Raw genomic sequence first — 25,980 nt, 5'->3', positions numbered from 1 at the left:
AGCCCCCCACCCCACCCCCACCCCCCAGCCTCCACCCGCGCACGCACCAGCCCACAGTGTTGTTGTCGGCGTTGACTTCGCGCATGCAGCGCATCATTTCCAGCTGGTAGCTCTCCCCCTCGCCCACCGCCTCCTGCTCCTCCTCGCCCGCGTTGCCCTGCAGCCAACATTCAGCCACTGGGTCCAAATGACGTTCTGTTCGGCCACAAACACCTGGTTGGCGGCGTCGAGCGTCCAAAATGAACAAGACGCACATAGGGGGGATCCCAGGCACCGCTTTGCCCTGGCTTAAGACAACAATTTGGTTAAGCAGCTGCATGCATTCCTCCAAAAAAAAAAAAAAAAAAAAACGCAACAGAGAACGGTGCGTGGCAGCGGTGGCGGGTCGCGCCAGTGTGGGCGGGCAGGCGCACCGGGTAGGGGAAGCAGTCTGTGATTTCCAGCGTGGAGCCCACATCCAGGCCCAGCAGCTGGCCGGTGACAGTGGCCTCGCTATCTCTGAGCGAGGCATCACTCTCCCTGCAGTGCTTGGCTATCTTCAACACCACCTGACCCTCGAGCTGCACAACTTTCAGCGGAAGCTTCGTCTGCTTGGCGTCCTTGGCGGCCATAGCCGCAAAGCTGGCCATGATGCCGTGCAGCTCTGTGCAATGCAGAGGGGGTGAGCGTTGCTGGATGAGGCTGGGGGACCAGCAAGCAAGTGCAGCAACGCTGGGGCGATGTCAGAAATGCAGCACAGAGTTCTGGCAGCAAGAGTACATGGTGCTGGCGTGTCTTTTTGTGCAGAAAGGCATCACGCTCCTATCCTCTTGCATAGGCGACAAGCAAGGCAGCCTCCCCTGCAGTCTAGTGTACGAGTCCAGCCTCATTGTGTGCCCATATAGCTAGCTAGCTCGCACGCACGTCCTCCCACCACGGAGTTCGGCTCCGCAGCCCACCCGGCTCACATTCGTGGCAGCATGCAGCTGGCCGCATACACATGCAGGGCACTGCCGGCCCCACCAGCAGCGCAGAACACAGGGAGCCGCCGGGGCCCCGGCACCCGGTCCCTGCTTTTCAGAACAGCGGCCGGCAGCAGCAGCAGCAGCAGGAGCAGTGGCGGCAACAGCAGCCCTGGCAGCGGCCGCCGGCCCTCGCTGGAAGCTGGGCGGTCGAGGTCGGCAGCCGCCGCTGCCTCGTCCACCTCCTCCCCCGCCTTCATGGGTACCAGCGACTGCGACCTGGCGGAGCCAACGCCCGGCTTTGACTCTATACATGCCGCACTGGGGGCCGTGGCAGCAGGCGAGCTGGTGGTGGTGCTCGATGATGAGGACCGCGAGAATGAGGGCGACCTCATTGCCGCTGCCGACAAGATAACCCCCGCCGCCATGGCCTTCATCGTCAACCATACCAGCGGCGTGGTGTGTGTGGGCATGGAGGGCGCGGACCTTGATCGCCTTCGCATCCCACTCATGGTCAGCTCCACAGAGAACGAGGAGGCCATGTGCACCGCCTTCACAGTCACTGTGGACCTGCGCCACGGCACGTCCACTGGCATCTCCGCTGCCGACCGCGCCGCCACGCTTCGCGCATTGGCAGATCCAGATGTGCGTCCCGAGGATTTCAAGCGACCTGGGCACATCTTTCCGCTGCGTGCCAGAGCGGTGCGTGGCCGGGGGGGGGGGGGGGGCCTGCTTGATTTTGGCCGGTCTTTGCCGGGGTCCCTCTGCGTCCCCTTTTTGCACGTCTGGTTTGCGCTTTTATGCCGCCCTGGGCCTTGCCGACGTTCCTTTGTAGTCTGCCGTGGTTCTGCTCCCCTGCGCCTGCAAATCCAGCCGCCTTCTTTGCGCCTTGGCCCAGCCCCAGCTGAGCGTCTGTGCTCTGCTGCTTGCCCCATCTGCATCACCCATTCCCCCACCCCCTACACACAAATGCTCCTTTCCTGCCCTGCCTGCCTCTCAGGGTGGGGTGCTTCGGCGACCTGGCCATACTGAGGCCTCAGTGGACCTTTGCCGCCTGGCCAAGTGCCAGCCCGCAGGTGTGCTGTGCGAGATTGTGAACCCTGATGGCACCATGGCACGCACACCGCAGCTGCTGCAGTTTGCAAAGACGCATGGCCTCAAGTGCATCACCATTGCCGACCTTGTGCGGTATCGACTCAAGTACGATCCACTTGTGGAGTGCACAGCGGTGGCACCACTGCCCACAAGGTGAGATGTGACAGCGGCATCTGGCCCGTGCGGAGCAAAACTGCAGCTGTGGCAGCTGGCAGTACTGCTGGTGCCTAGCATTTTGAGCTGGGCTGCTAGCTCCGTGCCTGCATGACAACTACTCAGCTCAAGTACTCCGCCTATAACATACCAAATCTGCTCTCTTTGCCACACTTGTAGCAGCCGCATCCTTACACACTGACATTCAGCCCCTCTCCCTGCCTCCCTGCCACAGGTATGGCGAGTTCACGGCGCATGCCTATCGGAGCCTGCTGGATGGCACGGAGCACATAGCACTGGTGATGGGGCGAGTGCGGCATGCAGACTCAGTCCTCACGCGAGTGCATAGCGAGAGCATGCTGAGCGACCTGTTTGGTGCGGCACGGTGCGACAGTGGCAGCCAGCTGGATGCGGCGCTGGCAGGCATAGGAGCGCGAGGCAGTGGGGTGCTGGTGTACCTGCGTGGCCAGCAGGGGCGAGGGCTCCCACTGGCAGAGGAGCTGCAGGCGCATGCGACGGCAGAAGCAGAGGCGTGCGAAAACGCTGCAGTGCTCGATGATGCCACCTTCCCGGTGGGTGGCGCATGCAGCGTGCTATTGCTGAGGACTTTTGGGCCAGGGCAGCCCTTGCCAGTTGGCAGGTTCCATGTTTGCCAGTTTGCCGTCCAGGCAAGCCAGCAATTTCCTTTCTCCCCACACCGGATAGCCAGCTATCCCCTTCTTACTACTTGACTGGGAGGGGCGCCAGGGGCGCCAGCACTGGAATTTGCTGCCTTGGCGAGCAATGATACCACTGCTTTTTCCCCGCCCCGCGCCCCACAGGTGGATGCACGGGACTATAGCGTGGCAGCCCACATCCTGCGCGACCTTGGCGTCTCCTCCGTGGTTCTCGTGGCCGCAAACCCCGCCACGGTCAACTGCCTCAAAGCACACGGCATGAAGGTTGCAACAGAGCAGCTGTCCACTCTGCCGGCGCCGCAGCTCTACGGTGCAGCCCCGGGCCCACTTGCTGCGGCCGCCACGGCAGCCACGCCAGAGAGCAGCAAGAAGGGACCCCGCAGCAGCAGAAATGGCGCAGAACCGCACTTTGTGTGAGGGCGGTTGCGCTGTTTGCTGCCCCTCCCTGCCTAGCTGCCCTTTTGCTACAGCCCTGCATTTCATTTTGAGCTAATCATAAATGCCGCTCGTGACTGCTCTGGCAGGACAGCTGCCGACCACTGGCCTGGCAGGACGAGCAGCGGTTGTTTTCAGTATCATTTCCTCAGTAACTGGGGGCTTGCACGCTGCCAAGCTATCGACGTCAATCGAGCAAGAGAAGCCTTTTCAGTGCACGAGTCCGAGGGGGGGCGGTGCAGTGGATGGGCGACAGGCGGGGTGGGGGCGGCAGGCGGCGAGTGGCGCACAGGGGTGGGGGGACGGGGGGCCAGGGGCCAGGCCCGGGCCGCCCCTCTCCCTGCTGCTACTGCTGCAGAGGCTGCGCCGAGGAGTTCGTGGTGGTCGCGGCCGCAGTACTGTATCGCCACCGTCCCGCGAAGCTCCAAAAAGAGCCCAATCAGTACGATTTCCTTGGTTCCATGCGTACACGGTTGTGCCGCCACTTGCTGCGTTGCGCTACGTCCAACGGCCCTTCACACCGGCCCGGCTGTGTAGCACGCAATAAAATTGCGATGATCGGCACACCCATACGAGTACTATGCCTCCACAAACCACGGACGTCCTGCCCATCCTCAACGACCGTCAGGTCTCTGCTGTTCAGGCCTGCCCGGTAACAATCTTCTGGCATGTATCAATGCGCTGGCTCGCCGCTGCCAGATGGTGCCGCGCTCCGCCACCCACACGCGCGCCGCCTCCGCTTCGTTGCCGCAGGTGCTGACACCCGGGCAGCTGCACCTGCTGCGCCAGCAGATAGATGCCCTGCGGCGCATTAACGTGCACCTGCGGGCCCTCAAGTACAGGGCGCGCACGGGGCAGGAGCTGTCGGCGCAGCAGGCAGCTCGTGCCACAGGTGGAGGTCGCAGCAGGGGTGGCCGAGGCCGCCCCACCACCATGCAGGTGGACAGCGGCAATGCCAAGCACATCGTGATCGCGGGAAGATGGGGTAGGGGTCGCAGCCGCGGGACCAAGCGTGGCAGGTGTGTCGGCTGCCATCATGGGCAGCCAGGTGTAGTACTTCCGTGCCTCCAGCATCATTCATTCCGTGCTGCAGTGGCCTGCCATACCGCCGTCTGTTAGCTGCTGCAAGCGAAAATAAAATAGATTCCGGGCATGTGGGCGGCTGAAAAGAAAGGGGGGGCCTGGGTGTACGGACAAGTTTGGAGCTGCCCCTGACCAGCACTCAGGCACCACATGAGCCTGTTCTGTTACCTGGGGGTAGTGGGGAGGGAGGCAGATGCACTGTGGGGGCGTTTGCATGGGCAAGAGCTCCTCAAGACGGCTGGAAACCTGTATTTTGCATCAAGTGACGTGGTGCTGTTGCCTTCATCGTGGCATGCTGCCGCATGGCGCCCATCTTCCCTCTACATCCCACTTGTTGTTTCCACCTCCCTTTGAAGGTCCACTCTCAGAGTATTGTTTGGGGGGGATGCCAGGAATCTAGTGTTTCATTTGCAGCGGCCTTATCGCGCACCCTCATGCAATGCTGTGCCACCATGCCATGTGGTGCAGGGCGGACGAGAGCGAGGACGACGACTCAATTGTGGTGCAGAGTAGCGAGGAGGATGAGGAGGAGGCAGCAGTCGGTAGCAGCAGCGAGGGCGAGGAGGATGCAAGCCCAGATGACGATGAGTCGGCAGACAGCTCGGAGAGCGAGGATGACTTCACGCTGCCCGCCGTGACGGTTGCACGCCGCACTGGCCGCGTGCGCCGGCTCAGCTCTGCCGCAGCTGCCGTGGTTGGCTTTGTGGCCAGCGAACGGGGCGATGGCAATCATAGTAATGAAAGGGAGCCGCTCGGCAGGGGCAACAGCCGGCACCAACTGGCAGCAGCAGCGGTGCCAGAGCCGGTTGAGGAGGAGCATGGCGGCGGCCCGTCATCGGCACAGACAATGGGCCGAGCTAGGAAGCAGGCTCGCAGCGCCAACCCTGATGCATGCTGCAGCGGTCAGGAGGGAGGTGGCACCAAGCGGCACGGGCTGTTCATGCTGGTGGCTGAGGACGTTGCCGCATCTGATGCCGCCATTCAGCTGCCACAGCTGAAGGCAGTCCACCCGGCATGGCAGGGAGGAGACAGTGGCGAGGGCGAGGGCAGTGAGGAGGACGCGGTGTGCAGCGTTTGTTTCGATGGTGATGCTGTAGCTGGCAACGTCATCCTGCTGTGCGAGGGCAAGGGCTGCAGGTGCGCTTCGCTCCAGGGCTGGCCGGAGCGGGTGCCTCGTCAACTTGGCCAGCTTTGCCTTGGTTGCTGATGGAACGCCCAGTGGCAGCAACAGCAAGTTGCCAGTGCCTTGCCTGCGCTTGCTGCAGCGTGGCGGTGCACCAAATGTGTTATGGCGTCAGCACGGTACCCAAGGGCAGGTGGCTGTGCGAGGCGTGCAAGGCCAAGCTGAACCCGTGGGGCGCGAACTGCTGCGTGTGCCCTATGGTGGGCAGCGCGGTGAAGAAGGTCAGGATGCTTGCATGCGCCCCTTGTTGGGTCTTGCCAAGCCCCAGCTTTGTCACTTTTCAACATCTGCACCGCTGCTGGCACAGGTAGCGTCTCTGGGGCGGCTGGTGCCAGCGGGCAAGCCAAAGGCAGTGCACTGCCACTTGGCCTGCGCGCTGTGGGTTCCCGAGATTGAGCTGGCCAATCACGAGCAGATGGCAGGAGTGCGGCTTGACAAATTGACCGCAGCACGTACACGCCTGCGATGTGAGCTATGCAAGCAGGCGGGCGGCGGCTCAGTGTGAGTGACATTTGCAGTCTCTGTTACCATTCTTGAAATGGTGTTGTGGCACGGCTTCAGGGCCGCGGCACCGGCTTTAATGCCGTGTCACGGCATAAATTTGCATACTATTTTACACCTGCCGCCACAAGCATGTCGCCTCACCCCGTGTTCTGGCTCTGCGCACGCTGCAGACAGTGCGCGATGGGCACCTGCTGCCGCTCCTTCCATGTGCTGTGCGGGCACGTTGCTGGGCAGACGCTGACCTTCCGTTCCACCGACGGCGAGCCGCTTGCGTTCTGCGAGCTGCACTCGCGGCCCGCATTTGAGAAGCTGGTGAGGCGTTGCGGGAGGAAACCTTGACCGCCCTTGACAAAGTTGTTTGCTTCTTCATGCATGCCCTGGTCCCCCATCTGCCAGGTGGAAGAGCTGGTGGACGGCAAGCGGCCCCTGGAGTTCCAGGGCACGCCGCCGTAACAGGTGGACCTGTATTGGTGGACCTGTGATAAGCTGGCCTCCCCAACCAACCTGTAATAAAACACGCCAAAGATGTGGCAACTGTCCAGGCCGTGCACAGTGCACAGTACCCCCACCAGTGCTTGCCTGCGACGCACATGATGCAATGATGCGCTGGCCCAGGGTCATGCCACCTGGCAGGCGCCAAGGCCATTCTCCTGCTTCTGTCTTCTTCTTCTTAATTGCATCGGCCAGTGCAGAACCAGAGGTCTAGGCTCTGGGACGCCACCATGTGCGGCATACTCGCGGCGCTGGGGATAACGGGCGACGCGGAGAAGAACAGGAGGGAAATTCTGCAGCTAAGCAGGCTTTTGAGACACAGGGGCCCAGACCAGAACTCGTGCTACCAGGCTGCGGATGGCAGGGCCTTCATCGCCTTCGAGCGCCTCATGATTGTGGACCCCACTGACACGGGCAGGTGAGGACGGGTGCATTGCGTGTTCTGCAGCACCTGTGGCTGCCCTGCATGTCGGGCATGCCCTACAGTAACTGCTCGCTGGGCTGTGCTCACTCCCTGCCCTTGCTTCATTGCTGCAGGCAGCCGTTCCGGATCCCCACACCAGAAGGCAACATCGCCTGGGCCCTGTGAGTGCCTGCAGCTTGGGAGTGGCGGCGGGTGGTGCAGCCACCGCCTAGCCTGAGCATGGTTAAGGGAGAAGAGAGGCAGCCCTACCCCCTGCATTTTCTGCGAAGACGGCAGCGATGTGCAGCCAGGCTGAGCCTGGTTGAGCCGGGGAGGCTGGCTGCCCACCCTCCCGTGCTGATGTGTGCTTCCACGCATGGACCGCAGCAACTCGGAGATCTACAACCACGAGGTGCTGCGTGCCACCAAGCTGGCAGACGTGGACCTGCACTCGCGCTCTGACTCGGCGGTGGTGGGCTACCTGTACCAAAAGTACGGCGACACCAATGAGCTGTGGAACAGCCTGGATGGCATCTTTGCCTGCATCATTTTGGACGAGCGCACAGGCTACTTTTGCGCAGCGCGAGACCCCATCGGCATCTGCTCCCTTTACTGGGGCCATGGCGCTGACGGCTCAGTATGGTTTGCTAGCGAGATGAAGGCGCTGCAGACCAAGTGCACCAACATTGAGTGCTTCCCGCCGGTGTGCAATTGGCTGCTGGGCTGCTACTATCTGCGGTGCTGTCGAGAGCTGCTGCCGCTGCAACCATTGTGGAAGGCTCTCCTGACCACCAGCAACTGGTTGATGTTGCGCCTTTTGGCTGGTGTGCTGCAGGGCCATGTGTACCGTAGCAGCACGGGCAAGCTGGAACGGTGGTTCAAGCCCGACTGGATCAGCTTGGAGAACATCCCTAAGACACCCGTGGATCTGCCGTTACTCAAGGCAAGGGGGCGAGGGAAAAGAGCACCATAAGAAGCACTGCATGAAACTGGCAGTGGTGGAACGCCACTGCCTGCATTTTCGTCACATCCACGTGCGCCCATGGGCCTGAACATGGCACTTGCCACCCCAACCACTCACCGCTGCAGCAAACCTTCATCGACGCGGTTGTGAAGCGACTGATGAGCGACGCACCGCTGGCTATCCTGCTGAGCGGCGGTCTAGACTCAAGCCTGGTGGCCAGCGTGGCGGTGCGGCACATCAAGGAGGCCAAGAACGCGTTTGACCCTGACCACAAGCTCCACACCTACTCCATCGGCATTAAGGGTGAGTGCAGGGTGTGGGGCACTGATGCTGTTGTGGGCAGGTGGTGTGGCAGTCAATGTTGGTCAAGGCAAGCACCTGTGTCAAAGTCAAAGGATTGGTAGGCAGCGGAGCAGCAATTTGCCTTCCAGGCCCTGGGCATCCCACAAACAAAACACACACTCACACACACATGACCTGCTGCTGCCTGCCCCTACCTGGCACCGCATGTCAACTGTCCCTGAAGGCTCGCCTGACCTGATTGCCGCGCGGAAAGTGTCCGATTTCCTGGGCACCATTCATCACGAGTTCACTTTTACCGTGGAGGAGGGTATTGACGCCTTGTACGACCTCATCTGGCACATTGAGTCCTATGAGCAGGTTTGAGCAGAATGGGGTTGGGGTGCGGTCAGGGTGGGCTTGGGGTGGATTGGGTGGGCCATGGTGTGCGTGTTGGGGTGGTTGTGCGGGTGGTCGGGTGGGGGTGGGCTGGGTGGGGGTGGTCCGGTATTTCGCTGTGTACCCCCCCCCCACACACACACACACACTTTCGTCACCCCCGGCCCGCCACCCCACCCGACCACCCCACCCACCCCACCCCTCTGCAGGTGCGCGCGGCGGTGCCCATGTACCTGCTCAGCCAGCGCATCAAGGCGATGGGCATGAAGGTAGTGCTGTCGGGGGAGGGTGCCGACGAAATCTTTGGCGGCTACCTCTACTTCCACAAGGCGCCCTCACCAGGTGGCTGTGCTGGGCAGCTGGGCATGTTGCAGTCGTGGGCACCAGTCGTGGGCGCCAGTCAACACTGAGCCCCACATTTGCTTTGCCCGCCCTCTACCCTCCTGTCTGCTCTCCCTGACTGCCTGCAACCGCCTCTGCAGAGGAGTACCACCGCGAGTGTGTGCGGCTCGTGACACGGCTGCACCAGTGGGATGTGCTGCGCGCCAACAAGGCGCCCTTTGCCTTTGGCCTCGAAACCCGCGTTCCCTTCTTGGACAAGCAGTTCCTGCAGGTGTGTGCGTCTGACAGGGGTTAGCCGCCATCTTGACTGCTTCTGTGGACTTGCTATTGCAAGGTCATCCATCTGGCGCGTTCAACCTCCTCTGGTTCTCCTGCTGTGTGTCCCCGATCACGCAGGTGGCGATGAACATTGACGCCGCGGACAAGATGCCCAACCTGTCGGTCAAGCCCGATGGCGTGCACGCCAAGCTGGAAAAGTACATCCTGCGCAAGGTGGGGTTGGCATGAGAGAAAGCTCTGGGTGGGCATGAGAGACAGCTCTGGGTGCGATTTGAGGTACTGAGGTAGGCAGCAGCTGCTGCCAGTATCGGTTCATAATTCTTGCCAGCGTCTCATGCATCTGGCTCGGCCCCCTGCCACTCACGTGAAGGCCTTTGATGAGCCAGACCACCCCTACCTTCCGGATGAGGTGCTGTTCCGCCAGAAGGAGCAGTTTAGCGACGGCGTAGGGTATGACTGGGTGGATGGGCTCAAGGAGTATGCGGCGCAGGTGGATAAGGGCTGTCATCATGACCTGGCATCTGGAGGCTCCTGCCACACTTGCTGCTTGTACACCCAGCAGGTCCATCCACTGGCACACACAGGCCCCCGTCCCACATCATGAGGCGCTGTTGCCGCTATCTGCAGGTGGTGACGGACGACATGTGGGAGTCACGGTTTGATCGCTTCCCAGAGCATCCGCCTCGCACACGCGAGTACTTCTTGCTGCGCTCCATCTTCCAATCACACTTCCCGCATCCCGATGCCATCAAGACCGTGCCTCAGGGCCTCTCCATTGCCTGCTCCACGCCAGAAGCGCTCAAGTGGGACCCTGAATGGGAGAACACGCACGAGATAAGGTGGGGATGCGTTCCCTGGATGGTGCGGCAGGCAGGCATTGATGGGAATGCTTGCATTGCAGCCCAGCAAAGTGGTCGGGGGCGGCTTTGAAGTGTGGCATGTGGCATGTTTTAACCCTTGATGCAGCGGCCGCGCTATCAAGGCAGTGCATGAAGCGGGAACGGGATTCCGGCTCGAGAAGACTGCAGCTGCCGCTGCCAACGGTATGCACTAGGCTGCTGCCACTGCTCACTTGTCCCTGACACTCTTTCCAAGCCCAAGCTGGAATGGAATTGTGCTATAGGTTCTTAGCGTCTCCACCATTTGCTGTCTTTTCTCTGTCCTCCTCTTTGCTGCTGGACATGGCACAGTAGTTGCGCCAATTCGCCTTGTATCTTTTCGGGTTGTGGATTTGCTCCCCCTGCCTCTATTTTGCTTTGTTGCCATTTGTTGCAATCAGCCCTCCATCATTTTTACCCCCTGACCGGCTATAACTTGACAAGACATCGAGTTGATACAACTTGCTACAGATATGCGCACTTATGGTACATGCTGGCTACAGGTGTCAAAACGGGAAGCGCGGGAATCGTGGATGTGCTGCAGGCCACGGTTATGGCATCCAGCAAGCAGGTGGGCAGGACAAACCGGGGGAAAGGCTGGGTACTGTAATCAGTGCATGTCGAAGCCACCGAGCCCACCTCGGCCATGCCGCCTGCCAATACCCCCAAACTGTCCGGGAAGCCCGGAGCCCGGACCAAACTGCGGCAGGCGATCAAAGTCGCCGCCAACGATGCCAGGATAGCCGGGGCGCAGTGGCGGCGGGTAGAAGGGCGGCCGGGGCACGCCAAAGTGTGGCACGGCGGGCATGAATGAGCGGGCGCGGACACGACGTAGTGCCTCCTCACGCTGCCGCCGCTCGCGCCAGCACTGCGCAAATGCCCACTTGTAGCCTCGGCCTTGCTGTGCCTGCTTTGTTGCGGTGGGCAGCGGGTGTGAGGGTAGACAGGTGAGAGGCATGAGCAGGCGTGATACACACATAGGCTGGCTTGGTCCAAAAAAGCTGCCAACTGCCAGCCGCTGCTTCCCATCGCACCTGGGCGGTAAAGTAAGGCGGCGCATGGGGAAACTCGCGCTCAAACAGGGGGCGCCACAGCTCGTCCTGAGATGCCAGGTGACGCAATTCCGAGCAGGTGCAGCAAAGCGATGCCAGGTCCTGAGCCTGCAGGGAGCGACGTGTCGGTCGGTGAAGACGAGCAGCAACATGCTACACGTGCTGATGTGGAGGAACCAAGGCACAGCAATTGACAGCTCCAGCAGCAGTACAACACACCTCCACCAGCTCCAGCAGGCGGTGCTTGATGTCCTCTGGCAGGGCCAGCAGCCCCACAGGCGGCGGCAGCCCTGCCTCAGCGTACGCCGCCAGCAGCATGGGAAAGGCCAGACCGTCCTTGAGTGCTGTCCACAAGCGCCGAGTGCTGGCAGGGTCCAGCTGCAGCCAGCCTGCAACCGCCAGGCCGCCGTCAGCCAGCAACTGCACTGCACTATGCGCTGGTGCCGTGCCGCTTGCAGCATGGGTGGCAGAGGCCAAGATCTGGCTGCTGCTGGGTGCTGCATCGCCGCCACATGCTGCTGATGGCGCAGGTGCAGCCAAGGGATGAACAAAGCCAGCGGCTGGCAGTGAGAGGTAGCGCGTGTGCTTTCGGGCGGTCACCGCCAGCACGACTCCACCACCCAGGCTGCTGCATTGCAGCGTGAAGGCCGGGCCCTGTTGCTGCTCGCTGGTGCCCCCAGCCACCTGCGTGGCTTCGGTCATCATGCTGCCGCCATTCGCCAGGTGATACCTGATCCTGCAAATGCTGCGGGTGGCCCAGCAGCTGCCAGACATCGCCACATGGTAGATGCTGCCGGAGCCGGCTGGCAGCGCCACCCAGCTGGGCACAAAACCCGTCTCCAGCATTGCCGCATGCGCTGCGAGCATCAGCAGCTCCGCAGGCTGGGTGTGCTGGGTGCAGCTGTGCTGGAGAGTGCGCAGAAGGTAAGTTGGGACTCGCTGGCTGGTTGCGAGCAGCTCCAGGTGCTCTTGCACCTCGGCCGCCTGCTGCTGCACCCCCTGCTCCAACCCACTGCATCCGGCTGGCGCTGGGGCAGTACCAACCAGCACCTTCTTGCCCTTGCCACTGTCCTGCTGCAGCGTTGAAAAACCCTGCGCCGCAGGCGGCATCGTGTTTGCATCGGCCCCTCTGTCGCGAGCTCGCTTGGCCTCGGGCGCGGCCGGCTTGGTGGCAGCGCCAGGCTCCTGTTGCTGCGGAGGCTGTGGCGGCGTCATCAGCCACAGCAGGTCGCCATTGGCAACGCCTAGTTCGCTCAGCGGGGTGTTGGGTGCGCCAAGCAGTGGATCCTGCGGAGGGAAGTGATGGAGTGAAGTCCGGCGGCGGCGCGGTGCCAGCTCAGCTGGCGACCCCACGCTCCTGACCTTGTTGTTAAAGGACAGCGTCACGCCCGCTGTTGGGGCACCCAGCACGGCGTGGGCCACCTGTGCGTGCAGTTCGCCCAGGGTTGCGTTGTTGGAAACCTGCAACGCTATGCGCTGCCCGGAGGCGTGCTTGACCCTCAACTTCATGGCCGGGGCAATTCTGGGGCGCAGGGTTCCAACGGGAGTGTACACAGCCGGGGTTTCCTTTCCTGGTCCCAGGCGGGGAAGAAGGCAAGGGCGATGCAGCTGCCGTATGCACCTCCGCATCACATTGTTTTCTCAGCAACATCGTGGTGGTCTTCGGCGGTTGCTGAGCGGCGGTGACAACATGCAGGCTCTGCGCACCGCATTTTTCGGCCAAACCTTCACCACCACCACCGCAGCTCCACAACAACGGTCTAGCAATGCCACTCGGCAGGTTACCTGCATGGCAAAGAAGAAGGTGAGCCCATGGAAGGCTGGAGCGGCGTGCAGGCAGCGTGATGCAGGCTGCAGCAGCGGAGCACATGCGTATGGCGTATGGCGGCCAGCTCCGGCACTGCGGCACGGCCGGGCGTGGCGCCGCCAACCGCGGCCGGGCGTTTCGCCGCCAAGCTCGTCGGCCCGCCGCCGGGCGCCATCTCGGTGGGCACGCCCATCGCTCCCCACATGGTGCTCATAAATTTGTGCTGCCTCGTGCGCTGCAGGGCGTGCGCATGATTGTGAGTCCACTGCAGGCTGGGCCCTGCAGGGCCTGCATCCTGCAAGGCCCACCCATGCATTTCACCATTGCTGCTTTGCTTGACACCACAGAGCAGCACGGCGCAGTTACCAGGGAAAGGTCTGTGCTTTGCAGGTGACGCTCGAGTGCACCGAGGCGCGGGGCGAGGGTGCCACTCCATCGCGCTACACCACGCAGAAGGTGTGTGGAACGCAACCTGCGGGCAGCATATCTCCATGCGCGGCTGTGCGGCGCCATCCATCAAGCGCAGCTGTTGGAGGCTCCTGGGAGCCGCCTGACCATTAGGTCGTCGGTGGATCCCCAAAGCAGCCTTAGGTTGAGTCTGATGCCAATGTTGTGCCCCTCCCTTCGGTCGGCCCCTCTTGTCCCTGTTCAGAACAAGAAGAACACGCCGGAGCGGATGGAGCTGAAGAAGTACAACAAGTACCTGCGGCGCTACACCCTGCACAAGGTTTGTGGGCAGACCGCTGGCACCGCTGACACGAGTACGCATGGCACTCTCTTGCCCCTGCTCAGCGAATTTGACATGTTCACGAGTTCATGTGCTGCCCTGGAAATGCCATGCAGGAAATCAAGTAATAATTCGTCCGTACTCGCTCATGTACGTGCTTCCCGCCACTCCCCTGCTCACTTCTGCCCTCAACAAGCCCAACCACCAAGCTGGACCCCCCGTACTCCGTCCGCCTTGTTCATCGCTTGAACGGTGTCAACACGCCTAACACATTAAATTAATGATTTTGAATCAGCGCACAAGGATGAAGCTTGTGAACAGCAACAGCACAAGAGCTGGCTGCACATTGATATTGTTTGCTGCCCAGGGTAGGCGCCTGCGACACCACCCGCTGCCTGCTGCCTCGGCCGCGCATTCTGGCCAGCTGCAGCACCGACCGCGCGTGTTGCTGCTTCTACACTGCACGAGCCTGCCACTGCCCGTATTGGACAGCTGAAGAGGGCAGGGGGGAAATGCTGACTGCCTGACTGCCAGGCTGTCCTGCACCTATGAAGGAGGGTGCAGCAAAAAGGGTGGGGCTCCTCACTGCGCCATCAGTGTGACCACATGTGGCCGACAGAGCCGGCCCCGAGCTGGAAGCGCCTTTGCAAAATTTTCAAGTCGGGGGGGCCATAGAACATGCAGCTGCTGCCTGCCGGCCCACGCAGCAGCTGGCGCCTACACAGCAGCATCCCGCGCCTGCAGCAACCCGCAGCCCAGCCCGCTTCACTGTGCGGGCGCCGGGCCGCCGCCCGAGGTGCGCTTGCCGGGGGTGCAGCGGCACGTGCCTTACGTGCCTGTACGGTGTGTGCATGCCATCCCATCGATGCCCATTTACATCCTACGGCTAGCGTGGCCATCCATGCATGCATGCATGCAGGGTTCCAGTTCCTGCTGCCCCCCCACTGGCAACAGCCTCGCAGCAGGCAGCGTTGGCGGCGGCGCACAACCCTGCACGTCTACAGCACATCCAGCTGGCCCCCCGACGATGGGCCCCTTGCCGCGCTGCTGGAGCTGCGAAGCAAGCTGAAGCCGCTGGGCCTTGCCTTCCGGCAGGCGGTGCAAGGTGTGTGCTGGTGAGAGGCCTGGCTGCAAACGCAGTCACCCGCCCCCTGGTGCTGACCTACTCGCCTCGACTCTTTGCGGGCCCCCCGCCCACCCCACCGCACCCGCAGCGCTCTGGGAAGCACAGCGCCTCTGGCTGCAGCATGCCCTGGCACGCCTGGCGCTTGGCCTGGGCATGCTGGCGGCGGCAGCCACGCTAGTCGCCAATGCGTGGGGCGTGCCGGCCATCAACCGCCAGCTTCTGCCGCAAGTGCAGGCGGCCGCCAGCGCTATGCTGCAGCGCGAGGTGGCGCTGGGGGCAGTGCGCTGGGTGGCGCCCACGGGGCTGATAGGCCTGACGCCGCTTGGTAGCCTGGGCCCAGTGTGTGTTGGCCCGGGCACCGTGGAGCGCAGCAGCGCAGAGGTGCAGGAGGTAACAGTCGTGCTGGACCCGGTGCAGTCGGCGCTGCAGGGGCGGGTGGTGCTGACGGTCAAGGCGCGGGGCGCGCAGGTGCGTGGGGCTATTAGGCTGTGTAGGCAGACTGCCCCGGGGGGATGGACGCTGCCACCATTTGCATCCTCACTGTGAGGGCCGACACTACAGCCCCAGACACGCACACACCTATGCACACCACCCACACCCAGGCTTGCAATTTGTGCCCGTCTGCGTGCCCGAAGGTGGACCTTGTCCAGGCCAGCAACTATAGCTGGTTCGGCTACCCCGAGGACACCTCCCCCTCAGCCCGGAACTTTGTGCCGGGCTTAGGTCGCGGCAGCGGTGGTGGCAGTGAGGGCGGCAGCACTCCCACTAATGGTGGAAGTGCCGGATGTGCTGGGTCGTCACCTGGTGGTGGCAGAAGCAGCAGCAGTCCCACAGCTGGTGCCCAAGGTGTGGGAGCAGTACCGACGGGGACTGCTGCTGGAGATGCTCGAGAGCGGATGGAGGCGGCTGCAAGCCGGGCAGCAGCCAGCAGCCAGCAGTTGCAGGAACTGTTGAAGCGACTCGGTAGGGAGCTAGCACAGGGTGCACCAGTAGTGGCTGCACAGCACTCATCAGGAGCTCCTGAGCAGCAGCCAACAGTGGTGCTAATGGGGTTTGGCAGCAGTTCATCCCAACAGCAAAACGGTGACAGCGGCCCCAGCCGCTCCCACAGCGCCAGCGACCGTTTTTCCATTCATCAGCAGCAGCAGCCCAATGAGCAGCCCCCGGAGCTGGTTTGCTCGGCTCCTGGCAGCAGCAGTGGTGGCGGCAGTGGCATCTTTGGTGGCAAGCTGAGCTGGCAGACTCAGGGCCAGCAACCTGTGCCGCCTCAGCAGCCACCTCAACAGCAGGATGTGCAGCGTACACAGCCAAACACCCCAAGACAACCAATCGGCAAGAGCATGCAGCGACAGCAGCAAGTGGCAGCGCTGAATGCCTTGCGATTGCAGGCAGGCCGCGGCTATACATTGGAGCAGCTGCAAGGCACGCCATTGGCCCGTTGTGCTGGCATAGCGGCTATCAGCGATAACATAGCACAGCGCACCTTAGCAGAGTTGACCACCAGCTGCAGTAGTAGTTTGGTTGGCAACCAGGGCGCTGCTGAGGCTGCGCCAACTGCCATTGCTGTTGGCAAGTCTCGGACCCAGCCCGCTGAACACAGCACCAATGCTGCAGCGCTGAACACAGCAACGATTGCGCAGCAGGGTGCCCATCATGAGCCGCAGCACAGGAAGCTGCGTAGGCGGAGAGGTTCTGCACAGGCGCAGCGGGAAAAAGAGCGGCAGACGACTTTAGCAGTGGCACCACACCTTGATCCAGCACCTGCACCTGCGGTTGGTGTTGAGCAAAACAGTGCTGCCATTGTTTCCAGCAGGATGGCCCGGGGCTGTGCCTCCGCAGCGGCACTCGCTAAGCAGCTACACTCCCTCCAAGCCCACAGCGGCAAACTCTATACTGCCAACCCAGCACACCCGCTGCAGCACTTGGTGGCCAAAACTGCAGCAGTGGCAGCCGAGGCAAAGATTGACGAGGCTTCTCCCACTCCTCCTGCTGCTGTGGTGAGAGGGACAGCCACAGCAGAACCAGCCATGACAATGACAGCTGAACAGCGCCAGGAAGCAGTGGTGCGTATCAACAGGCTGCCTGCCCTTATGGGCACGTTGTCGCCACTCAAGCTGCCGGCAGTGGCAGCTTCATCCCCCTCTGCGGCCAGCAACAGCAGCATGGCTGATGGCAGTGCAGCATGTGGCCAGCAGTTGCATGGGACAGGGCAGGCAGGCACTGGTGCTGCAAGTCGGGTCAACAGGATTGGGGTCCTACAGGCTCCCGAGGAGCTGAAGCCGTCTTCCCGGGTCAGCCGTGCTGCCTATGGCGCTTACGCTGCTGTGGTTGTGGATCCTGCAGTGATGCAGCGCAAGAAAGGTGGGTTGGCTTACAGCTGGCACTCGCTATTGTGGCACGTATTTAATGGAGCTTGCTGTTAATGGGGAGCGGGCTGCCTCAGTTGCATTGCTCTCTGTCGCTGTGCACCCCACAAGCGCTCGCCTGCTGCTTGTTGTAGTTGGCTCTGCTTCGCTACCTTGGTCACACCAGCGCCCACCAGCCACCGCTTTGATTGGCGGCCGGCTGGGCACTGGCCAGCAGGAGCCACAGCATCAAGACATTGGGGTTGCTGCTGCTGTGATGGCCAAGGAGGGCGCTGTGCCTGCCATGGCGATCGGCTCAGTTGAGGGTGGATGCGCAGATGCTGCCAATGACGCCTTCCAGCTGCCGGACTCCATCCCTGCCGGCGATGCCGACCATGAGGGGGCGGGGGTGGGGAAGGCGGGCAGCTCCCGCCGGCCGCCGCTCATGCACCCCGGCTACTTCACGGCGACCAGTGGACCAAGCTACACGCCTGCACCGCCTGAAGCGCTCATTGATGCCAGTGCGTTAACAGTGCTGCTTGGCTCTTTCATGGACCGTGACTGAATTGGATGAGGCCTGGTTTGAGTCTGTGGGCATGCTACTCTGCAGGAAACCGGCGCAGCACGCTGCAAACTTATGTGCGGATGGCAGTGGATGCAGCAGCAAGCCAGTTGCGTGGGGTTGAGGTGGCGCTGGGCGGCATCCAAGTGCAGGGCGCCACTGTGGATGCGCATGTGCATGGCGAGGCGCTACCTCGGCGTTTTGAAGACGTGGCAGTGGTGCGTGCTTGCTGTCTTTGCCTGCCCTGCCTTCCTGCTTTATGCTTGGCCCGACTGGCTGCCAGGCTAGCCATGCAGCCTGCCACAGGGTTGGCGCATATCTAGAGGTCCATCTTTTCTTTTGGCCCGCAGAATGTGCGTCTCGGCCCCTGTTACGATACGCTGTCTTTGGACCTCACTGCCATGCCGCATGAGCGCCAGCCCTCCTCCGCCAAGTGTACCATGCCATCTCCCCACGCGCATCGCCACCTGCGCAATGCCACTGGCATTGCTGCCATGCGCACCTATGGGCATGTGGGGTCAGCTGCGGTTTCCGGCTCCGGCCCTGAGGAGGCAGCAGAGACTAGCAGTAGCACAACATCTACTGCTGCTGCCTTCAGTGGGCGGCCCACAGGTGGCAAGCTGCGGGTGCGCTTAGACGCCAGCGGCATCACTAGTGGTGCGGTGCCACCAGTGGAGACGCAGGGATTGGCGGTCGCCACCAGCAGTGTGCAAGGCGAGGCCGTGCAGCCAGCTGCCACCACCCAGACGGTGCCCATCTTGGATATCCGGGTAGAGGGTCGGGCCCTGCATGCCCCTCTCATCGAGCGGCTCATTGAACTGCCCATGGACATCAATGATGGCAGGGTGAGCGTAGCAGGCATTGTGGAGGGGCTGCTTGGTTGTAAAGGCTTGACATGTTTTAGGCACACCGCTTCTATGCGCTGCAACGCCTGCCACCTGTAACCCCTTGTTCGTGCAGGCGGACGGCGAGTTAAGGATTTACTCGCATGATGCTGCCAGCTGGCACTTTCCCGAATTTTTCGGACGTGTCGACGTTAGGTGGGTGGGCTGCGGGGTGCCAGCCAGGATGCCCCACGAGGACCCTTCACAGCAGAGCTGCTGTGCCTGGTGCTTTCTCTTGTGCCGGCGTGCCTGCTGACCTTTGTTCCTGTTGAGCAACCTGTTGAGCAACCATGGATGATGCATGCACCGGGTCCTGACACACCACAGGGGCGCCAACTTCCACTTCTGGGACGCGACTGATGACATCAGTGGGGCCAACCTGGACTTGCTATTTGAGCGTGACCGCCTTTACTTGCACAACACCAGTGGCAGTTTTGGCGCAGTGCCCATGACACTGACAGGTGAGATGGGGTGATTGACGGGTTGGGGGCATGACAGGGGTAACAGGGGTATCGGAGGTGCTGGTGCACTGGCTGCCCAACCCTTTCTGGATCGCTGGGCTGCCCTCACTGTCCTATCCGGCTTGCACTGCCCTGTCGCATCCCCCGCCCTGCTCATTGCAGGCGACCTGGACCTAAACCCCGAGACTGGCCAGTACCGGCTGAGCGCCAGCGTGCCGGGGGTGGAGGTGAACCAGCTGCGCGCCACGCTGGGGGTGCGCCCAACGCCGCAGCCAGTGGCGGGCAGCGTTGCAGGCGTGTTACACGTGACAGGCCCACTGGAAAAGCCGGTGTTCTCGGGCACTGCTTGGGCAGTGCGCCCTGACTCCGTGCAGCTGGTTGACTGCGAGCAGACAGAGGCGCTGGCGGCAATGCTGGCAGAGCCGGGCGCAGTGGGCGCCTGGGACCGTGTGCCCCTGTCGAGCGCAGGTGCCGTGTTCGCGTTGGACACGGCCAAGGAGAGGCTGGAGCTGCACTCGGCGCATGGGGTGCTGGCAGATGGCGGGCAGGTGCTTCATGGCATAAATTGTTGGAGCGCAGCGCATTGCCGCCTTGTTTGTCCATTTGCCTTGCTGTCCACCTGCCTACTGCCACCCTGCCCCACACTGGTGTTGCAGCTGCGAGGCTCTGGCAGCATGTGGGTGGCAGCACGCGCCGAGATGGACCCCTCTGCTGTGTCCTTGCGTGCCGAGGGGCAGGACTTGGTGGCAGAGGCAGTGGCACGGCGTTACCTGCCTGAGGGCATGCTGCTGCCGCCGGGCATGGTGCTGGGGCATGCCAGCTTGACCGCAACCCTGCAGGTGCGTTTGCTACCATGGGGTTGAATCCATGTTGTCTATAAGCTGGAGAGTGCAGCTAGCTACTCCGCATGATGAACCATTGTTGTCGTCCTCATGCAGGGCAGCCATCTGGAGCCGACGTTGGAGGTGGCGGCTCAGCTGCCAGAGGCATCTGCCTCCTGCACAGCACAGCTGCGCCGTACCGCCGCACAGCTCACCATGTCCTCACCCCACGCTGACACCACCGTCACCGCGCACTTGCTGCCCCCCAGCTTGGAGGATGTCAAGGCGGCGGTGACGCAGGTGCAGGCTACGGCGCTGGCCAAGCCCAACGTGGCGGGTCTGGATGGCGAGGTGGGGCTGCGGGGACTGGACGTGGTGCCACTCGTGTCACTGGATGGCGAGGCGGCGCTGCGACAGCTGGCGGCGCAGTCAGGGCAGCCGCTCCGCCTCAAGCTAAACGGCCGGGCCAAGGTGTCAGGCGTGGTACAGCGGGAGGCGTTTGTGGATGCTGGCCATGCAGCTCCTGCAACGTCGCCTAATGGCGGAGGCACCAGCCGAACCGGGAGCTGGGTGTTTGAGGGGGATCTGGGGCTGGAGAGCATGCGGGTGAACCAGCTGAAGCTGTTCCAGAAGCTGGCGGGGCGGCTGTCAGTGTCAGGCGCCGGCATTAGCGTGCACGGCAAGGGTATGCGGGCCAGTGAGACCCTGGATCTGGACCTGGCGCTGCCATTGCCTGCCTCTGTGCCCGGTGAGGAGCAGCAGCAGCTGGCAGCAAGCGCGGGAGACGCAGCTGGAAATACCAGCCAAGTGTTGACAGCGGGTGCGCTTGGTGCAAGTGGCCCGCAACCAGCAGTGGAGGCAGTCACCGAGCCTGGCGAGGCGGCAGCAGCAGCCGATCAGTTACAGCCGCAAACGCCTGTGCGACGCGGCGGCAGCGGGTTGCAGATGCGATGTGGTCCGCTGCAAGTGGCAGCAGACATTAATGCTGCTGGCTCCCAGCTGGACTTCAAGGTGGGTGGTTTGGAGGGGGGGCGGGGTGTGCTTGCACGTGCAAGAGCATGGCAGGGTGCTGGGCGTGCCAGCTGTAGGGCGACGCAAGGATCCTGCTGCTGTTATCTGCTGACCACAGGTGGCTGCTCTGAAGCTGGATGAATTGGAGCTGGCGTCGTTGCGCGGAGACCTGCAGGCACGTGGCATGTTATCGGGGCAGGACAGAACAACTTGGCCACAGCACAATGGATCGGCAGCCAGCCAGCCAAATGTCCCAATAACGGCAGTTGTTGCTGCCTGTGGCGCAACTGCCTATTGTTGCTGCATCTGGATACGCAGGAAATCAGCTGCAGTCTGAACTTTGACACGCACACGGGACGGGGAAAGGTGTCGCTGGCCAACCCTCGTTACAGCGGCCTGCGCGGCGATAGCCTCAGTGGGGGCTTCCGCTGGGAGCGCGATGTGGTTCGGCTGGAGAAGCTGGTGCTGCAGCAGCAGCGCAGCAGGTGCGTGCAGACGGTGTGGCACGGCGGCAAGAGGCTTGGGGTGTGCCTTGCTGCCCTTGTTCCGTTCTCTTGGCCGCAGCGTCAAGGCATCTCACTCCTCAACGCTGCTGCCTCTCTGGTGCAGGTATGAGATGCAGGGCGAGTACAGCCTGCCACCTAACACCCCGCTGCCGAGCTCGGCTGCCGAACTGGCCCTCCCAGCATCGGCTGGCGATGCGGCGGCAGCGGGTGGCCGCTGGCGCATGCAGGTGTCTGTGCCATGGGCGGAGCTGCAGGAGATTGTGCCAGCAGCACGGCTGCTTCAGAGCGCCACGTCGCTGTCACCAGCAGAGTATGAGCGCGCTAAGGCCGCCTTCCTGCAGGCACGCCGACAGGGTGCCGTTGCTGCCTACAGCGGTTTGTTTGCGTGTGTGACTCAAAAAGGAATGTATCCCCAGATGGGTGGCCAGTTGCAGGCAAACAGCTGAAAGTAGGTAAGATACAACACCCGCATCTGCCATTCCGCCCCCATGCAATTGCAGGCCATCGAGCAGTCGAGCATCAAGGCCGCCGAGCTGAACACCCAGCTGCGGTTGATGGCCGAGCGGTCACAGCCAGCTGCATCTGATGGCATCGCGGGTGCCCGTCACCAGGATGTGGTACGTGGCGGTGCAGAGCTGCACCTGCCCGGCCTGCAGGACATGCGGGGGCAGTGGAGTGGCAGCATCCAGGCCTACGGCGGCGGCAGCAGCGCCACCAGCTGCGACTTTGATGTCAAGGGCCAGTCGTGGCAGTGGGGCAGCTACTCACTGGATGCCCTGGTGGCCAATGGCAGCTACCACTCAGAGGAGGGCGTGCAGTTGCAAGAGGTACGTGGTGGGCGGATGTGGTGGTTGGAGGTAGGTAGGTGGTGTTTGTAAGTAGTGCACCATTGAAGACTCCATACTTGGCTGGAACTGGCATCTTTTTTTGGGAAGCAATGAAGCTGCAGACCAGGCTTTTATTGGGCTGAATTGCTGCTGCCGCCTGCTACTGCCACCTCACTCTGCCTCCAGGTTGTGCTCAAGGCGGGCGATGCCAAGCTGTCAGTGCGGGGTTCGCTGCTAGGCGAGCACCAGGATGCCTCGCTGCTTCTCACAGACTTCCCCATGGCCACGCTGCAGCCCATCTTCAGGTGAATTAGGGAGCCTGCACACACCGGCCCGCCAATGGCAGACAAGTATGGTCTGGGCACATTCTTGCTCCTTTGCAAAGTCTCCGAGCAGCAGGAGGCTCAATCTCCTGTGGGAGTAAGCAGGCCCAGTGCCCCTCTGCCTTCTCCACTGCAGGGCCGTGCCAGCGCTGCAGCACGCTGCGCCTGCCGTGCCCGCGGAACGGCCGCAGCCCATTGCCTCGCCACGTCCACTGGGCATGTTGACCAATGCAGTGGGGCGCGCCACTAAGGGTTTGGGCCTGCCGGGCGGCGCGCTGAGCGACGCCGATTCACCCATCAATGGCTTACTCTACGTGTCTGGCAACATTGCGGGCAGCAGGGCACAGCCCACGGGGGAAGTGGCGGTGCGCCTGTATGATGCGGCAGTAGGTGAGTGGGGGAGAGGCAGCTGGGGAAAGGCTTGACAGTATTGAATGGCAAGCCGCAGGGCACTAAATGCATCGGCGTTGCACGCTTCACTCCTTTCTAGGATAAACACCCCCCATAAAGGCCATGGTCTTCATGCGTGTGCCTGGCCATGCCTCACACGTATCTTGCGTCTTGTTGTGACGTGCTATTTGTTGCTCACTATGCTGGCCTTCCCGTTGCTACTACTTCCCGGCCTTCAGGCCAGACGCGCCTGTCGCAGGCGCAAGCTAGTGCGCGGCTGAGCGAGGCGCAGCTACTGAGCTTCAACGTTGAAGTGGTGCCTGCTGAGGGCCACCGGCAGGCGGGATACGTGCGAGCCGGCGGCGTGGTGCCTCTTGCAGATGCCGCCACAGCGGGCAGCGGCGGCAAGGGCAGCGAGCAGCAGATGGATGTGCGGCTGAATGTGAAGGATGGCGGCATGGCATTGCTGACTAGCATCACGCCTGACCTGCGTTGGCAGGGGGGGCTGGCCGCCATCGACGTTCGGCTACGGGGCACTGTGGAGCAGCCGGTCCTGAGCGGCAGTGCCAGCATCAGTCGTGCCACGCTCGACTGCCCGCTGCTGCGCTTCCCGCTCACCAATGCAAGCGCCGAGGTCCGGGCTGGGGGCGGCATGCTGACGGTGGAGTCGCTGGAGGCACGGTGCGGGCGGCGTGGACATATCCGTGCTCGCGGCAGTTTGCCCCTGTACAGTGGCGGGGTTGGTGGGCGCGGCCCGCCGCTGCTGACACCAATTCAGCAGATGCAGCAGCACGTGGCACCGCACCGGCTGCTGGCAGAGGCATCAGCGCTGGAGCTGCGTGTGCGCAACCTGTACAGCGGCCAGTACGATGCCTCCCTAGTGCTCACCAATAGCCTGGCCAGTCCGACCGTGGCTGGTGGCATGCGATTTAGCAAGGGCATAGTGTTCATTGTACCCCAGGGTGCACCAGGTGCACGAACTGCTATGGGGCAAGGGAATGCATCAATATATGGGGCAAAGCTCTGGTGTTCATACGATGATTGCATGGAGTCAGCGCCTGCTCCTTCCGCACCTCTAGCCATCCATGCTACCCCTGCGTGTTTGACTCGAGCTCACCCTGCCTATCATGTGCCTGCTCTCTTGCTCACCTACCTGGGCACTTGGTGCAGATGTTGCCGGCACTGCTTCTGCCGGCAGTAACATGCTGCTCACCCCCAGTGCCACGGGCACCGGCGGGCAGGCGGCAGGTGGTGGCGGCATGTCGGTGGCCAAAGTGTTTGACATCCTGACGCGTGGCGAGAGCGGTGTGGCGCAGCAGTTCGAGGCGGTAATGAAGCAGGAGGTGAGCAGTCTTTTTTTATTGTGCTTGCTGCATTGCTCCACCATGAGCGGTGCCCCACTGGCCCCGCCTATCCATTGCAGGTGGAGGCAGTGGAGCACATCGTTGAGGATGCGGGGCAGCACAATGTGTCCCTCGACCGACTGTCCATCTGCCTGGGCCCCGACCTGCGTGCCATGTACCCCCTGGTCATGAACTTTGGTGTGGAGGGGGAGCTGGCAGTAAGCGGGCCCGCGCACCCAGACCAGGTGTGTGTTTAGGGCCGGGGTAGCTGGTGGGAGGGGCATTGCGTGTCATTCCAGTGTATCGCAGCTGGGCTGGGGCAACAGCGAGACCTCACTCATGTCCTGCTTCCATGACTGCAGGTGCGGGTGAACGGCACAGTGCGGCTGCCCAGCGGCGACGTCAACCTGGTGGCCACACAGCTGGCACTGGACCGCGAGCACGCCAACCTCATTACCTTCCAGCCTGAGCAGTCGGGGCTGGACCCGTTGGTAGACCTGGTCATGAATGGCGGCGATCTGCGCGTCGCCATCAAGGTGGGCGGCGTGGGTGTGCAGGGGTTGAGGCAGGACTAAGCACTGCAGCATGAGGCACCGTTTATTGTCTTGTCCCGGCCAGCTGCCGGCTGGCATTGCTTTTAGATGCTTCACGCCTCTCATGCTGGCTGTCATGCCCTGCCCAACACGTGTGCAAGAGCCACTGAATGACTGGCACCCACTGCAGGGCAAGGTTAGCGAGTGGCAGGAACACTTGACGCTTCACTACATCAGCAATAAGTCGCGTCCCGATAGCGGCGAGCAGCTGGACGCGGCAGACGCGGCGCGGCTGTTTGAGGACAAGCTCAAGGCTGCGCTACTGGCGGAGGACGGGCAGCTGGCACTGAGTCGGCTGGCGGGTACCACAGTGTCCACTCTGATGCCCAAGATTGAGACCCAGGGTGTGGTGGGCGGCACACGGTGGCGCCTGGTGTCGGCTCCCTCCATCCCTGGCCTGCTGAGCCTGGACCCCTCGCTGGCCGACCCCAGCAACATCCTCAGCAGCATTACCATGGGGACGGAGGTGGAAATCCAGGCAAGCTGCAGGCGGAGAGGGAAAGAGGGAGGATAGGGTGCTTGCACATGCAGATTGGGGGCTTTCAACCTGCATGTGGGCATGCATCTTTGGCTGGTACGCCCCAAGTATTGTATTTTGGTTTGCCATTTCTCTTACTGATGCTACTGCCTGCCTCCTGTGAGATGCAGTTCGGTAAGAAGTTGCAGGCCGCCATGATCCGCAAGCTGCAAGAGTCGGATGTGACGACGCAATGGTCGCTCAACTACAAGCTCAACAGCAAGCTGCGTATGCAGTTCAACATCACCTCAGCGCCGCCCTTCCCCAAAACTCTCATGTTCCAATACAGCGATAGTTAGCAAGCCTTGTGTCTAATTCAATTCAACAGTGATTTTGTCAGGTTGACCCGCCGACGCTGTGCCGCCAGGAAGTACAGATAGGTTTCTCTCCCGACCCTCCCACCTGCCCTCCCCCACTATTACACATCCCTTGAAGTGCCAGTGGCAGCTCAGGGCCATCCTGCACCCCAGCATGGCACAGCAGCAGCTTCTGCGGTGGCGGCGTGGCAGCGGCGGCGGCGGCGCTGCGGGACACCTAACCATTGGCCATGTTGTCATGCTCAGTCCAGGCCCTTGCAG

The 25,980-nt window shown here is 62.3% G+C and overlaps 7 protein-coding genes across 7 annotated transcripts in view; 5 read left to right on the top strand and 2 right to left on the bottom strand.

Moving 5' to 3' along the window:
- Positions 1–611, bottom strand: part of CHLNCDRAFT_24150 (hypothetical protein) — a gene marked incomplete at both ends in the record, with an annotated part of 1,959 nt that extends 1,348 nt beyond the window's left edge. The window contains 2 exons of the mRNA XM_005846777.1: positions 48–157; positions 414–611. Of these exons, the coding sequence (XP_005846839.1) occupies positions 48–157; positions 414–611 (308 nt within the window). The remainder of the gene's footprint in view (positions 1–47; positions 158–413) is intronic.
- A 588-nt stretch (positions 612–1,199) lies between these two features.
- On the top strand, positions 1,200–3,283 carry CHLNCDRAFT_24136 (hypothetical protein; the record flags this gene model as incomplete). Its single annotated transcript, XM_005846955.1, has 4 exons — positions 1,200–1,643; positions 1,942–2,189; positions 2,425–2,721; positions 2,971–3,283. 4 exons carry the CDS (start codon positions 1,200–1,202, stop codon positions 3,281–3,283), a joined length of 1,302 nt encoding a protein of 433 aa, XP_005847017.1.
- Positions 3,284–5,324: 2,041 nt separating this feature from the next.
- CHLNCDRAFT_35680 (hypothetical protein) lies at positions 5,325–6,592 on the top strand (the record flags this gene model as incomplete). Its single annotated transcript, XM_005846954.1, has 5 exons — positions 5,325–5,521; positions 5,650–5,788; positions 5,875–6,068; positions 6,242–6,383; positions 6,468–6,592. The coding sequence occupies 5 exons, from the start codon at positions 5,325–5,327 to the stop codon at positions 6,522–6,524; spliced, it is 729 nt and encodes a 242-aa protein (XP_005847016.1). The 3' UTR covers positions 6,525–6,592.
- A 167-nt stretch (positions 6,593–6,759) lies between these two features.
- Positions 6,760–10,532, top strand: CHLNCDRAFT_56182 (hypothetical protein; the record flags this gene model as incomplete). Its single annotated transcript, XM_005846953.1, has 13 exons — positions 6,760–6,981; positions 7,101–7,148; positions 7,354–7,669; positions 7,802–7,909; positions 8,056–8,233; positions 8,457–8,590; positions 8,818–8,950; positions 9,091–9,221; positions 9,347–9,442; positions 9,600–9,719; positions 9,857–10,068; positions 10,196–10,214; positions 10,509–10,532. The coding sequence occupies exons 1-13, from the start codon at positions 6,794–6,796 to the stop codon at positions 10,530–10,532; spliced, it is 1,707 nt and encodes a 568-aa protein (XP_005847015.1). The 5' UTR covers positions 6,760–6,793.
- Positions 10,533–10,572: 40 nt separating this feature from the next.
- Positions 10,573–12,668, bottom strand: CHLNCDRAFT_134618 (hypothetical protein; the record flags this gene model as incomplete). The annotated part of the gene is made up of 6 exons (XM_005846776.1): positions 10,573–10,604; positions 10,804–11,014; positions 11,142–11,267; positions 11,379–11,537; positions 11,760–12,446; positions 12,522–12,668. 6 exons carry the CDS (start codon positions 12,666–12,668, stop codon positions 10,573–10,575), a joined length of 1,362 nt encoding a protein of 453 aa, XP_005846838.1.
- Positions 12,669–12,925: 257 nt separating this feature from the next.
- On the top strand, positions 12,926–13,946 carry CHLNCDRAFT_35672 (hypothetical protein). The gene is made up of 5 exons (XM_005846952.1): positions 12,926–12,963; positions 13,208–13,222; positions 13,357–13,422; positions 13,619–13,693; positions 13,810–13,946. Exons 1-5 carry the CDS (start codon positions 12,949–12,951, stop codon positions 13,819–13,821), a joined length of 183 nt encoding a protein of 60 aa, XP_005847014.1. The 5' UTR covers positions 12,926–12,948; the 3' UTR covers positions 13,822–13,946.
- A 7,072-nt stretch (positions 13,947–21,018) lies between these two features.
- Positions 21,019–25,701, top strand: CHLNCDRAFT_24254 (hypothetical protein; the record flags this gene model as incomplete). Its single annotated transcript, XM_005846951.1, has 12 exons — positions 21,019–21,089; positions 21,230–21,388; positions 21,513–21,768; positions 21,955–22,236; positions 22,423–22,541; positions 22,840–22,953; positions 23,070–23,688; positions 23,740–24,078; positions 24,412–24,537; positions 24,655–24,828; positions 25,016–25,351; positions 25,528–25,701. Coding segments are annotated over 12 exons (2,769 nt in total), but the record flags the coding sequence as incomplete, so codon positions are not given.
- Positions 25,702–25,980: the final 279 nt, after the last annotated feature.

The sequence above is a fragment of the Chlorella variabilis genome (genome assembly GCF_000147415.1).
Source record: "Chlorella variabilis unplaced genomic scaffold CHLNCscaffold_12, whole genome shotgun sequence".
In the NCBI taxonomy this organism is placed as follows: domain Eukaryota; kingdom Viridiplantae; phylum Chlorophyta; class Trebouxiophyceae; order Chlorellales; family Chlorellaceae; genus Chlorella; species Chlorella variabilis.
The sequence above is the reverse complement of the archived record's forward strand: the minus strand, read 5'-3'. Positions and strand labels throughout refer to the sequence as shown.

What these genes read in the sequence shown, in the direction of transcription:
- CHLNCDRAFT_35672 (XM_005846952.1), top strand. An exon ending in CGCGCTACACCACGCAGAAG is followed by an intron (nt 13,423 to 13,618) that starts GTGTGTGGAACG and finishes GTCCCTGTTCAG; the next exon opens with AACAAGAAGAACACGCCGGA.